The following is a 14,626-nucleotide window of genomic DNA, read 5'->3' on the forward strand; positions in this document are numbered from 1 at the left end:
GGCCTGGGGGTATAGCTTAGTGCTAGAGTGTCTGCCTAGCTGGGTTCAATCCCCAGCATTGCACCTCTACCAACACACATTATTTTATATGAATATTGTTGGCACAAATGGTAGCTGAAGGCACGGAAATAAGCTGTGGAAGACACAGAGAGGATTTTAGGCTTTGAGGCCACAAACTGTCTTATTTGTCAAAAAAATTTTAAAAAGAAAAATGTAAAAAAATCATTCTTAGCTTGTGGGTTGTACAAAGTCAGGCTGTGGGCCATGGCATGTTGACCTCTGGTTTATATAAACTTTTAAAAAAACTGGCCATCAGCAAAATTCACACATGAAAAGCTTAACCCAATCCAAGGAATTCTGAAGATTCTTGATCAATTGTCACAGAGTAAGTTTTCTACTAAAAAAGTTAAGCTTAAAAAAAAAAAAGAAAGTAAGGCAACAAAATAATAGCAAACTTCTCTGATCTTGAAATACTTTTGTAATAGCCATTTTAACCCTATGCTGTAATACAAAAGACATTCAACCATAGGAAAGGATACAGAAGTAGGCTTTTTATTTTTATTATTTTTAAATTTGTAGTGTCCTCATTTATTAAGCAAAATGACTAAATAATCACAAAATTTTAATAAGCATATAAAATAAAAATATAGGAATCACATATTCTTGTTCTAAAGGGAGGGTTTACTTCTGAGTCTTTTAGGAAATGATCACTTTTTGGGGGGTTTGGAGGATTGAACCCAAGGGCACTTAAAACACTGAGACTCATCCCCAGTCCCTTTTTATATTTTATTTACAGACAGGGGTATTCCTAAATTGCTCAGGGTTTTGCTAAATTGCTGAGGCTGACTTTGAATCCACCATCCTCCTGCCTTGACCTCCCAATGATCATTCTTTTAATGAAAGACAGGTCCTTTAATGAGATTAGTATTCAGAAACTTTCACCCTGACACTATTGAGCCATCTCCCATTTGAGCAGTTTCTTGTTATTTATCCTGTTTTATTTCCTTCTGTACCAGGTTTAAGATAATCTACTCTGCTATCAGAGACTGGGTTGCATTTCCCCCCATTTTCACAATTTGATGCCTGGTCTAATTTTTCTTCTATAAGATGGAAAGAATTCACAAACCCATACAGAACTCAAAATCTAGTATTAAAAATGGGAGCAAAGGAGTTCTTACCTCTGGCTTTTTCATTATTTGGATACTGAACATGTGATTTTTCATTGGATATATTATAATAAGAACATCGCCAAATTCTGTAGGAATAATTCCTCTCCTGTAGTCTCTGGTATGCTCTGACCAAACAATGTGTACTTCATCATTTCCTAAATGTCTCAACTGGAAAACCAAGAAAATAATTTATAGTGCCTTATAAAAAGCTCTGTGAGTATAGTCATATAGTTAGTAACAATAATATACTATATAAAAAGGAGAAAATGTAAATAAATAAAAAATGATTAAATTTCATTTGGTCATTTTCACAACACATGAAACACATTTAAAGACAGTGTGAGACACTGCAGAAGACAATCTTAACTGCACATAGTCAATGAGAAGCAGAGAGAACTTAAAAAGATTCACATATAGTTCATTTTTCTTAACTAGCAACTGCACCAATTCTTTACTATCAAACTTTTAAAGATTGTTTACAAGAGTGACTGATTTGAGATTCTTCTTTTTCTGACCATTCTCTGGAAGTGCTAATAAGTGGTAAAATGGCCTGAAGGAGGCAACAGGAAGAGAAATAAAAGAAATAGATAATTCATGAATTGGATGATCACTTATTGAGTAACACAAAGTGTGGTTTAACAAATTTCCAGGTTTTCTTTGTCTATGAAACTATCTTGAGAGTTATTAGACCTTTAAAATGTTATTTAGATACCTGTAATGGTTACAAAGGTGTTTCTGGCAATCTGAGTTAATGTTATAATTAAAACTGCATCAAAATAAAGCATCCAAAGCTGGATTTCTTGTAAATTATTTAAAAAATTAACTTAATGCCTGTGATTCTTAAATTTTATTCTTGGTGATTACTGTAAAACATAAATTTTATTATTCTAGTACATTTATTGATTCTGCCACTTAATACATTTGAGTCCACTTTCAGTTTACTTTTCGATATTCTAGTCACATTAAAGGTGGGAAAGTTTGAAGACAAAACTAGGGATAGTTTTTATGCTAATGTATAAGAAATTTCTATTTTAAAAATGTGTCATTTATTTTTGATTAAGGGCATAGGGTAAGCAAAAAAACAATATGTGACTTAAAGACAGGAGTTAAGTTCAATTACTGAAAGGCTCTCTTCTGTCGCTGCTTAACCCTGGAGTTAACTCCTTAATCTTGTAGTTAACCCCTTTATGCCTGTATATAACATAACTGGAATGATATAAATATGGGATGTGGACTTTGTGACATTTTTTTTTAAAAGAAAAAAAAGGATTACACAACTCAGAAAAGCCATGGCTCTATAATTTCATTTTTTAATCAAAATACTTTAAAAATATCCTTCCTATACAGCCATCCCCATGTGTCAGCTTCCCTAATAGGTTTATGTTAACTGAATACAAAAGAAATGTGAAATAAATTTAACCAGGAGGGATGATCCAATCTAATTTTGATACATTAATGTCATATGCTGTACATGTTACAATAGCAGCCAGATCTAATACTAAGCTCCAGGCTATACTGAGATTTCTAAATGGCAGATTGTTCTAAGTGATATCAAGTATAATTGAAGTAATAAACGATAGTAAAAGCTGAGCACACTGTCAGGAAGAATTTAAGTATTTACTTTTTAAAATTAAATGAGTTAGGTTAGGAAAGACAAGACAACTGAAATAATGCAGGTCTCAATTTACAGAAAATTCCTTTTATTTATCTGCTACATTAACCTTTGAACTCTTGCCAAAACTACCTATAATTTCTAGTGCCCACTTATCTAAAGAACCAAGAGAAAGGGGCAACTGTACTTTTATATTATAGCTATAGTTTGTCTTCAAATATCTTCCACATAATATTAAGTCTGTTATAGAAGAAGTTCAATGGAAAAGAACACATAATTTTGCCAAGATGTTGTAATAAAGATTTTTGGCATAGAACCATGTGCATAACAAAGTCATTCAAAACATGTTCAAACATTTTAAGGGAAAAGGTTCATAAAAATCCTTATTGTTTACATTCAAATGCTAAAAAAAGCAATTATTTTGGGCTGTCATGAGGAAAACATAAAAAATGTTTTCACTTTTTTATTTCTTTAAAATATGTTGTACAACAATTAAACAAACTAAGGAATTGCCAATCACTACTAAGTATCTTGGGAATTTTTGAAAGACTACTAAATGAATGGATTTTTAGTGATTAAAAGTTAACAGAAGGCTGGGGTTGTGGCACAGTGGTAGCATGGGTGGGTTTGATCCTCAGCACCACATAAAAATAAATGAATAAATAAAGGTTAAAAATGCGTCAAAATATATTTTTTAAAAAGTTAACAGAAACTTCAGATGTATGTGCATTTGACATACTTTGCATATAATTCTACATTTATTTCTTATCTCTTATGGACCTAAAAGACTGTGTTCCCTATGAATAGTCAGCAGATACATTCTCAAAATTCTGAAAGAAGTTCCTATCTACATGTTTTTTGGACTCAGAAGCCAATTCATTTCTAAAATACAGTAGAAAAATTCCATATATTGGAAAGGTCTGTTAACAAGACTGGCAAACAAATTACTCTTCCAGATTGACTTCTACTGCCATTGAAGCTGTTTTGGAATTCATGGTTGCTATGGTTTAGATAGGGGGTGTCCCCCAAAAGCTCATGTGTGAGACAATGCAAGAAGTTTATAGAGGTGAAATGATTGGGTTATCAGAGCCTAAACCTAATCAGTGCATTAATCCACTGACAGGGATTAACTGGTTGGTAACTCTAGGCAAGGTGGAATGTGACTGGAAGAGGTGGGTCCCTGTGGCTGTGCCTTTAGGGTATATATTTGGTCCTTGTTGAGCAGAGCACACTCTCTCTCTGCTTCTTGGTGCAATGTCCTGAGCCACTTTCCTCCACCACTCTTCTGCTATGATGTTCTGCCTCACCCTGAGTCCCCAAGGAATGGAGAGCTGGCCTTCTATGACTAAGATCTCTGAAACCAGGAGCCCACAAATAATCTTTTCCTCCTCTAATTGTTCTTGTCAGTCCCTTTAGTTACAGAATTGAAAAAGCTGACTGAAACAATGGTATATAACATAGCCTACAGATTATCATTATTAATTTATGATGATAAAGTAGCAAAATAAAGTTCAACATGTATAAAATTAAAGTCCTGGACACATTATGGAATGTTAACACTGGAAGAGATCTTAAAGGTATCATTTCCCACCCAATGCAGGAACTCACTGCAATACCTCTGAGAAGTACATACCTTGCCTCTGCTCGAATATTTATACTAAAGTCAAATCCGCACTCCTGAAGCTAGTTCTTATGAATGAGCCTTACAAAACAAATCCAATTTGTATTTTTTTTTATTTTATTTTTTTATTGGTTATTCAAAACATTACAAAGATTTCAGAATCACATCGGTTACACATCCACATTTTTACATAATACCATAATAGTAACTGTTGTATTCTGCTACCTTTCCTATCCTCTACTATCCCCCCTCCCCTCCCCTCCCATCTTCTCTCTCTACCCCATCTATTGTAATTCATTTCTCTCCTTATTTTTTTCCCATTCCCCTCACAAACTCTTATATGTAATTTTGTATAACAATGAGGGTCTCCTTCCATTTCCAAGCAATTTCCCTTTTCTCTCCCTTTCCCTCCCACTTCATGACTCTGCTTAATGTTAATCTTTTCCTCCTACTCTTCCTCCCTGCTCTGTTCTTGGTTGCTCTCATTATATCAAAGAAGACATTTGGCATTTGTTTTTTAGGGATTGGCTAGCTTCACTTAGCATAATCTGCTCTAGTGCCATCCATTTCCCTGCAAATCCCATGATTTTGTCATTTCTTAGTGCTGCGTAGTACTCCATTGTGTATAAATGCCACATTTTTTTTATCCATTCATCTATTGAGGGGCATCGGGGCCAATTTGTATTTTATATATTATCTTTTAAGATATTTGAAGATTAATATCTCACTTTCCTTTTCCAGGTTATTAAGTGCCCTTCATTCCTCTTCTTATAATTTATAAAATATTTACCATTGTGTGTATTGCCTCAATTTATTGATGTTTCTATTAAACTGTATCATCTGTAACAGAATATAATATCTAATATAGCAAACCAATATTGGAACTGTTTGTTGTTCTGGTCACTAAATTATTAATTTTTTTTATATCTTAATAACATTGCTTAAATCAAATTCTAGTCAAGTCAAATCCAATCCATAAATCTTTTTTTCTTACAAAGTTTTTTTAAGCAAGTATAAATGAATGCCAAAACTAGGAAGGATTTCATATTTATCCTTTATTAAATTTTATCATGCCAAATTCAGATTTATTTTTAAGCAAGGTCTATTGTTAGCCAATTTTGCTATTCAGTGTGTGTTGGCTCTCTCTTTTCCATATTTAGGTTATGTTTAAATTCAAATCTTATGTCTTCATTTGGGTTTTGAAGAAAAATGTCAAATGGGACAGGTTTGGCTAAAAGTCTTAACAGTGAGTCATTACAGATTTTCTTCCTGGTTAAAAAAAATTCCTACATTTATTAAGGGTATTTATCATGTGGTTACTATTTGTTAAGTGTTCACCGTTCTGGGTGTGATTTGTGATAATTCATTTAATTTCACTACAATGTCTACAGGTAAGTATAATTAGTATCATATCTATTTTTATAGGTGGGGAATTAAAACTTAAAAGATGATGGAGCTTGCCTAAGGTTAAACTACTAGAAAGTGGGAGAATCTGGATTTGAACCCAGGAAGGCTAGTCCCAGAACCCATACTTTAACTACATCCCTATATTGCCACTTGCTAAATAATTTATGTTCTGAACATAATTATACTGTCAGTCATGAACATACTTACCTAACTACTATTAAGACCACATTTCTTCAACTTGTCCACAACAAAGAACTTAGTTAAATGCTTTATACAGACTATGGTTGTTCCTGATCTAGTAATCCTATTAAAACAAATTAAGTTATTTTGATGTGATTTGTTATGGTGAACTTATGGTGGCTCCTAGTGATCACTATTTCATTAACTAAGTGCTCACGAACCATCTGTTTAATAATCCTATTTTGCTAGGTACTGACATGGAGCTCATGAATGTTGTCATTTCTGCACTCTGTGGTCTGGTCTGTATCCTTTTGTGAAAATCAGATGCTTGCCATTGCTACAGATTCAGTGTTTATATCACCTTAAACAAACTGGGGTTGAAGTTCTAACCCCAATGTGATAGTATTAGAAGGCAGGTACTTTGAGAGGTCATTAGATCATGAGGGCTCTTTTACAAATAATTAATCCCTTTATAAAAGAGGCCTAGAGAACTTGCTTGCTGTTTCTACCATATGAAGTTACAGTAAGACAGATGCTTGTGAACCAGGAAGTGGCCTTTTACTAGACACTGATTCTGCCAGCCTTGATATTGCCAGCCTTCATACAAGTGAGAAATAAATTTCTGTGGTTTATAAGCAATTTAGTTTACGGTACTTTTGCTGTTGCTGCCCTAATGAACAAAGACATCCATCTTAAGGCAGTACTCTAGTTCTCCATGATTATCAACAGGGACTCTGGAGTTATTCCTAGATTTCCTCAGTGCCATATCATTCAACTGGGGCTGTACACTAGAAATTCATGTAAGGTAAATATATTATCTCTCATAAAATCAGTTTACTGAAAAGCTCCTAAAGCCCCCATTTTGTTAAAGGTAACTATCAACTAATTATAATGATTCAGGAGCAATATCTGAGAGTGTTTTCTTGATTCTACTGGCTTCTTTACTAGTCTAACAAGTTCTTCATTTTTAAAAAATGTATTTTCTTTGTACTTTCCACTGTTGTCCTAGAGCAGTTGTTAATCATCCTGTATATCTGGACTAGTTTATGAGTTCTTAAAAGGTCTTCTCTCTACCCTCCCTCACTCCTTCCAATCTATCACCTTTCATTCATTAGCAAATATTAACTGAGAGTTGACTATGCTGTGCTAGCTTTTTGCAAATGCAATGAGGAAAAAGAGAGATGGTCTCTGCTCTCAAAGCTTTAGGGTTCAACAGAGGAAATGGAGCAAAATAATCAAATATTAAAAAATAAATAATTAAAAATACACATAATACTCTACATATACTTTTCTATTATCTATAATGGCACTTGAACAAAAAGCTGAAGAACACATAGAAGCTAATTAGGTTAGGCAGTTACTTCAGAACAATTACTATGTATGTGGAAAATGAAACAGCATTCTCACTGTCCCACCTCTCCATCATTTCAACTACCTTCCAGACACATTTAGCAAAACATAACTATTCTATACCCTCAATTATTTTAAAGAACATCCTTTCATGTACATTTTCATAGTCACACTTATTTTCATATATTCATTTGCTATCTCAATCATCCATTTTTAAAAACTAAGAAAAGCTTTTTTTTTTTTTTTTGAAATCAATAGGCACATCTAATACTATGCCTTAATAAGGGGTTGGGCATCCAATAAATGTTGCTGGATATTAAAAAGATAGATAACAATATTTACCTTGGCAATTTTTTCTATAACTATGTGGTAGAGAGTATAAAAATAGAATTATCTGCAATTATGGCATTTATTTTAATGTGAGGCCTGAATGACAATAAAGGTGTCTATAGGTAGTTCTTTTGATTTGAAATATTTATTAAGCATCAACAGGCCTGATTTTAGGTGCTGGTAATACAGCAGTAAAGAAACAAAATCCTTGTTCTCATGACTTTGATACTGAAGTGGAAAGAGTCAGATAAATATACACAAAAAAACACAAATAGGATAATTTTACATGATGGTAACTGTTAGAAATAAAATAATATAAGATAATGTGGCAGTGTGTCTCAATAGAATGGGGCTTCTTTAGCCAGAATGGTCTGGGAAGGTCTTTCTAAGAAACTGTCATGTAAGTTTGACAGAAGAACAGCAAGAATGGAGGAAATTTGCAGGAAAAAACATTTCAAACTGAGAACAGTTGAGTATATATAGTCTCTGATACATAAAGGAGTTTGATACATTGGAAGGCTAGAATGAAAGTCAGTGAGGCCAAATTGAGTAAGAAGGTGACAGGAAAGGAGATCACAGAGTTAGACAAGTGGTCAAATCATGAAGAACACTAAAGGACATAGTGAGAAATTATAATTTTATTCTACATGAAATGAGAAGCAACTGCTATCCTATTCAAATTATGCCATTCACACTGGGGAGACAAATTTGCACTGAATCACTGTATTTTTCTATCATTTATCTTTGTCAAGAGGAGGACATTTGTAGAAATTAGGGTTATGTTTAGGGTCTTATATTAAAATGGAATTATGTAAGGTTAATTGCTACATTGGGACTGAAACTATGAGTATAATTTCATAGCTATTATTAATTATACTATTAAACTCACTTAGACTAAAATAATTTAAAAATTTTACTAGTTCTTAAACTTGCTTTTTTAAAATTCACTCTCCAGAATTATGTTTAACACACAATTCTTTGCAAAGTATCTTATATTTTGCTTTTACATAAAATTTAAAAACAGGTTTAAAATTAAAATTTAAACCAATCAGGTCTCCAGGGCTCATTTATTTATGCAACTATTGTGACCAAATTTCAAGACAGAAAATGAAATGTTGTCCATTACACTAATAGTATTTCAGAGGGAACTGACTTAAATAAAGTGCTTCTTTCCTCTCTTTTGGGGGGACCAGGAAATGAAAGCTAGACTAGAGTGTCCAACTAAGTATGCTACAATTATCTCAACTTGATCTTCATCAAACTTCTAAAACGATGATTCAGCTACCTTGGAAGCAGAGTATCAGCAAGTGGCTAGAACAAGGAGATAGAGGAAATGAGAGAGGCTCCTGTGAACACTTTATACCAATGCTTGCAGCACTTCTGATTTTTAGGGGTGAATAACACTCAGTTAAGTGGAAATTATTTTTAACCATTTTCCATCAATCTTCCTCAGGTAGAGATAATTTATAGGACAGATGGCTTGGACTGGGGTTATATCAGGATTGTTGATATGGTGGTATATTTCTAAGAGAGACTACTAGAATGAATGGTTAATTTGTTCAAAAGTATAGTATACGTTATAAACATTCTGCTGCTACTGGCTTGAGCCTTGAAACACCTTTTCTTCACAAAAAATAAAAATGCTACACTTAAATAGGTCTAAAGAAATTTATTTCTCATTCTGAGAAAATAAAATGCTAAAACATTTTACAAAACACCGTATAATATTTTAAATAAAAAGTCTGAACTAAAAGTGGTTTCTACAAAATGGATATAAATGATTTTCTCCTACCCAAGTTTAAAACAAAGAACCAGAGTCATAAATAATTCTAGGTTGCCAGAGGCATGGCAATTTCTTTATACTGACTGTCGACTATCTAATTTAATTAGGAGGTATTAAACTCCATGCTGAGGTCAACAAGCCTTACTTCCTCCAATATTACACTTCAACCAGTGCTCATTAATGTGTCTACTGAATGGATTAACACACCTGAAGATGTATGTACAAAGGATAGGGGGGACAACCTAATGATACTCAATTGTTCATTTATAATAGAACACATGTTCTAGGCCCCAACTTATTACCACTAATGTAGAATTTATTAAATTCAGGAGAAAAAATACCAATACAGAAAGTGATTTTTTATTAAGAAGAACTGGTATAAGATAACTGGATTCTATGATTAAGTTTTACTGTTTAACCTATTAAAAAGGAAGTGATAGTATAAGAGAACTAAAATACAAGCCTATTATGGAGAAAAATCTTACTAGAACTCTGAGGAGCAGATTAAAAGCAGGAATCACAGAGAAATGAAAAAATCAGTATACAGAGAAAGTATAATTCTCTATTGGACAAACCTTTTAAATTGCTTTATTTAAGCAAAAAAGCTTATCCAGTCTGGGTAATTTTATTCAATAACAGGTATAATTATTATTTTAACAGCTAAAATATATACATGCTTGCATTATAAAAAGTTAGAATGCTTCTGGCCTCTTAAATGCAGGAAATATTATGCCATGTTATAATCTGAGTTGTTCTCTTTACTAAATGGGAAAATATGAACTTTTTCATCTGATATATATATATGTATATATGTAATATATATGTACACACATATTTTTTTAATATTTATTTTTAAATTTTTAAGTGGACACAATATCTTTATTTTATTTTTTATGTGGTGCTGAGGATCAAACCCAGGACCTCACGCATGCCAGGTGAGTATACTAGCACTTGAGCCACATCCCGAGCACCCCTCCATATATATATATATATTTAAATATTTTTTAGTTGTAAATGGACACAATGCCTTTATTTTATTTATTATCATGTGGTGCTCAGGATCGGATCCAGTGCCTCACATGAGCTAGGCAAGCACTCTACCACTGAGCCAAAACTTCAGCCTTTCATCTGGTATATTATTAAATAATTTTAAATTTAAAATTAAAACTTTTTCTAGGGTACAATGTCAGCAAAATGGCAAGCTAGGAAGCTCCAAGCTCTTGTTCCTTTACAGAAACATCAAAGAAATATGATTTCATTTATAGAAAAACCTGAGTCCACAAAAATTTATTAGACCTAACACATAAATTCAGCAAAGATGCAAGATACAAATCAACACATAAAAATCAGTTGGATTTGTATATACTAATGGTAACAACCTGCAAAAGAAATTATGAAAACTCTATTTTCATAGTATGAAGAAGCATAGAATTCTTAGGGATAAATTTAACCAAGTAGGCAAAAGATTTACACTGAAAAATGTAAAGCATTGCAGAAAGAATCTAATGTGACATAAATAAAAGGCATTTATTCCATGTGTTCATGGATTGGAAGACTTAATATTACCTAAAGTGATACCACACACAGATTCAATGTAATCCCCATCAAAATCTCAACAGTGTTTTGAAAGGGAGAAACCCATCCTAAAATTTTTATATAGAATCTCAAGAGACCTTGAAGGCCAACACAGTCTTGAAAATAGAATAAAGTTGAAGGTCTCATATTTTCTGATTTCAAAATGAACTACAATGCTACAGGAATTGAAACAGTATGGGGACTGGCATAAGGACAGATATTTAGACCAACAGATTTGATTACAAGAGCTTTTCAACAAATGGTGATAAGAAAACTGGGTATCCGTATGCAAAAAAATAAAGCTGGATTTATATGTCACACCATCTACAAAAATTAGTTCAAGATGAGCCCAAGAACTAAATGGTAAAAGCTAAAACTATAAAACTCTTTAGAAGAAAACTGAGGGAAAAATCTTCATGAGACTGAATTTGGCAATTATTTTTTGGTGAAACCCAAAGCAGACGCAACAAAAGAAAAATTAAATTCCATCAAAATTAAAACTTTTGTGCATCAAGGATACTACCAACTAAGTGAAAAGACAACCCATAAAATGTGAGGAAATATTGATAAATCATATAACTGACAAGGGATTAATAACTAGAATAAAGAACTCCTTCAATGCAACAACAACAAAATAGAAATAACCTATTAAAAATGCATACAGGACTCGACATTTCACCAAGGAAGATATAAAAATGGCCATAAACAAATGAAAAGATGTTAAACATCATTAGTTATTGGGAAAATGCAAATCAAAACCACAATGAAATAACCAGAGCAATTTTTTAAAAAAGTGGAAAATAAGAAGTGTTGGCAAAAATGTGAAAAAACTGGAACCCTTGTGTATGGCTGAATTGTTAGCAGGGATATAAAATGGTGTAACTGCTATGAAATACAGTTTCACAGTTATTCAGAAAGGTAAACATATATTTATATATGACTGAGCAATTCTATTCCTAGATGTATAGCCAAAAGAATTGAAAATAAGGATTCAAACAAATAATTGTATGCTAATGTTCATTGCAATATTACTCACAAGAGCTAAAAGGTGGAACCAACTCAGGTCCATCAACAAATAGATAAACAAAAGTATGGCAGGTGCATACAATGAATTATTGTTTTGCCATTTCAGGAATGAAATTCTTACACATGATATAACATGGATAAAACCTTGAAAACATCATGCTATTAGGTTTATAATCTAGTGTACAATTAATTGGTATGGATGTGGACAAAAGAGAACCTTGGTAAATAGCTGGTGAGAATGTAAACTAGTATAACCATTAAGGAAAACAGTATAAAAGTTCCTCTAAAAACTAAAAATAGTAAACCATATAAACCAATAATACCACTATTGGGAAAATTTAAAAAATATTTTGAACCAAATGAAAATGACAGTTATGGAAAGGGTTGATTGTGATGGTGATTGCAAAACACTATGAGTTTACTTGGAGCCAATAAACTAGCTTAAAATGTTTTTAAAAATTGGTTTAAAATGAGCTGGTGCAGTGGCATACACTTATAATCCTAGTGACTTATAGGAGGCTAAGGCAGGAGGATTTCAAATTTGAGGCCAGACTTGCAAACTCAGCAAGACTCTGTGTTAAAATTAAAAGAAATAAAATAAAAAGGTCTGAGATGTAGTTCAGTGGGTAAAGTGACTGGCTTAAATCCCCAGTTTTACAAATGAATGAATGAACAAAAAAACAGACAAACAAAAAGTTTAGAATAAACTGGGCATGGTGTTTGCACATCTGTAGTCTAATTACTTGGGAGGCTGAGGAAGGCTGATTCAAAGGAAGTGAAATCATTATGTCAAAGAGATATATGCATCCCTGTTTACTGAACCATTATTCACAATAACCAAGATATAGAATCAATCTAAGTGTCTATGTATAGATGAATGAATAAAGAAAATGTGGTATACATACACAGCGGAATACTATTCAGCTTAAAAATGAAGGAAATCCTGTTATTTGTGACAACATGAATAAACCTGAGGGACATTAAGCTAGGCACAGAAAGACAAATTCAATGTGATCTTACTTATTTTTGAAATCTAAAAAAGTCAAAGAACTAGCCAAGAGTAATCAGACAAGAAAAAGAAATCAAAGGAATCCAAACTGAAAAGGAAAAAGTAAAATTATCTTTATTTGTAGATGGCATAATTATATATGTAGAAAACCCCAAAGATTCCACAAAAAAGTTAGAAATAAAAAATGAATTCAGTAAACTTGCAGGATACAAAATCAAGAAACAAAATCAGCAGCATTTTATATGTAACAATGACCTAAGAAATCAAGAAAAGAATCCCATTTATGAAAGACAACCCCCCCGCTGCAAACCCACAAATACTTAGAAATAAATTTAACCAAAGAGGTAAACGATGTGAAAATTGAGAACCATAAAACACTGATGAAACAAACTGAAGACACAAATAATAGAAAGATATCCTGTGTTCATGGACTGAAAGACTATTGTTAAATTGTCAATTCTACCCAAAGCAATATACAGATTTAACACTATCCCTAACCAAATTCCAATGTATTCTTCACAGAAATAGAAAATCAATCCTTAAATTTGTATGGAATCACAAGAAACCCCAAATAACCAAAGCAGTAATGGGAAAGAAAAAGAAAGTTGGAGGTATTGTACTCTGTGATTTAAAATTATATTAATAGCACACCGCGGCCAGAGATCCTGACAGAGGCCCACCCTGTGCCCACGCAGGGAGCTACCCAGCTCTGGGGTTCCTTATTCACCAAAGCGTGGCTCCACAGCTCAACATCAGGATACAAATAGGCTTGAGGCTGCCACTGCCACGAAACTGGGATATCGCCACTTCTATCAAGGGACAACAATAAGGACCCGGTAAGAAGTCACCAAGGTTCCTGCAGGCCTGGCAGCACCAGAGGTTTCTCTATACTAGGGGTACTAACAGCCATCCTGTTGTAACAGGGAGTCTTGCATGGGGTTGCCTTTCTCTTGTTTATCCTACTAACAGCCAACTTCTTATGATTACCCTCTCACTAGTCATATAATCGAAAACTTCCTTATCCTTATATCCTACCTCATAAATATCTCAGCCAACTCCCCAGTCCTCCCTTCTACCATTAGAAACTGTAAACCATTATGTAAAACTATTGACTATATGGTAGAAGATAACTCATTATTTCTGATTATAGTGACAAAATGGTAAATGTAAAAACAGAAGCTAACTGATATATGGCTGCACATTGGGTACATTGAGTGCTATAAAATAATATTAATAACCTACAGTAATTCTGATGACACATTGAAAACCCAAACTTGAAATCCGCTTTTCCCATATGCTCATTCAAAAAAGGATGATAATGGCTTCTGACACCAGTTGTGTAAGGGAACCAAGAAAGCAATTTTACAAAAGCAGACACCTGTTGGGTGTCATCTAATCCAGTTCTACCTGGGGATAACATCAGATCCCACAGAGTTCAGTCTCCAAAAGTACAACCTCCTCTTCAGATGCCAATCACAAGTCCCAGGGTATTCTACCTGTGCTTCTGACTGGCTATAAACTGGGGTTCCCAAATCTCCCTCCTTGGTTTGATAAATTTGCTTGA

The 14,626-nt window shown here is 33.3% G+C and overlaps 1 protein-coding gene across 5 annotated transcripts in view; it reads right to left on the reverse strand.

Moving 5' to 3' along the window:
* Positions 1-14,626, reverse strand: part of Ralgapa1 (Ral GTPase activating protein catalytic subunit alpha 1) — a 236,119-nt gene that overhangs the window by 34,862 nt on the left and 186,631 nt on the right. For all 5 annotated transcript variants that reach the window (XM_076850209.2, XM_076850208.2, XM_076850206.2 and 2 more), the window contains one exon: positions 1,179-1,337. In XM_076850209.2, coding sequence (XP_076706324.1) covers positions 1,179-1,337 — 159 coding nt within the window. The remainder of the gene's footprint in view (positions 1-1,178; positions 1,338-14,626) is intronic.

Source organism: Callospermophilus lateralis, chromosome 3, assembly GCF_048772815.1.
Source record: "Callospermophilus lateralis isolate mCalLat2 chromosome 3, mCalLat2.hap1, whole genome shotgun sequence".
In the NCBI taxonomy this organism is placed as follows: Eukaryota; Metazoa; Chordata; class Mammalia; order Rodentia; family Sciuridae; genus Callospermophilus; species Callospermophilus lateralis.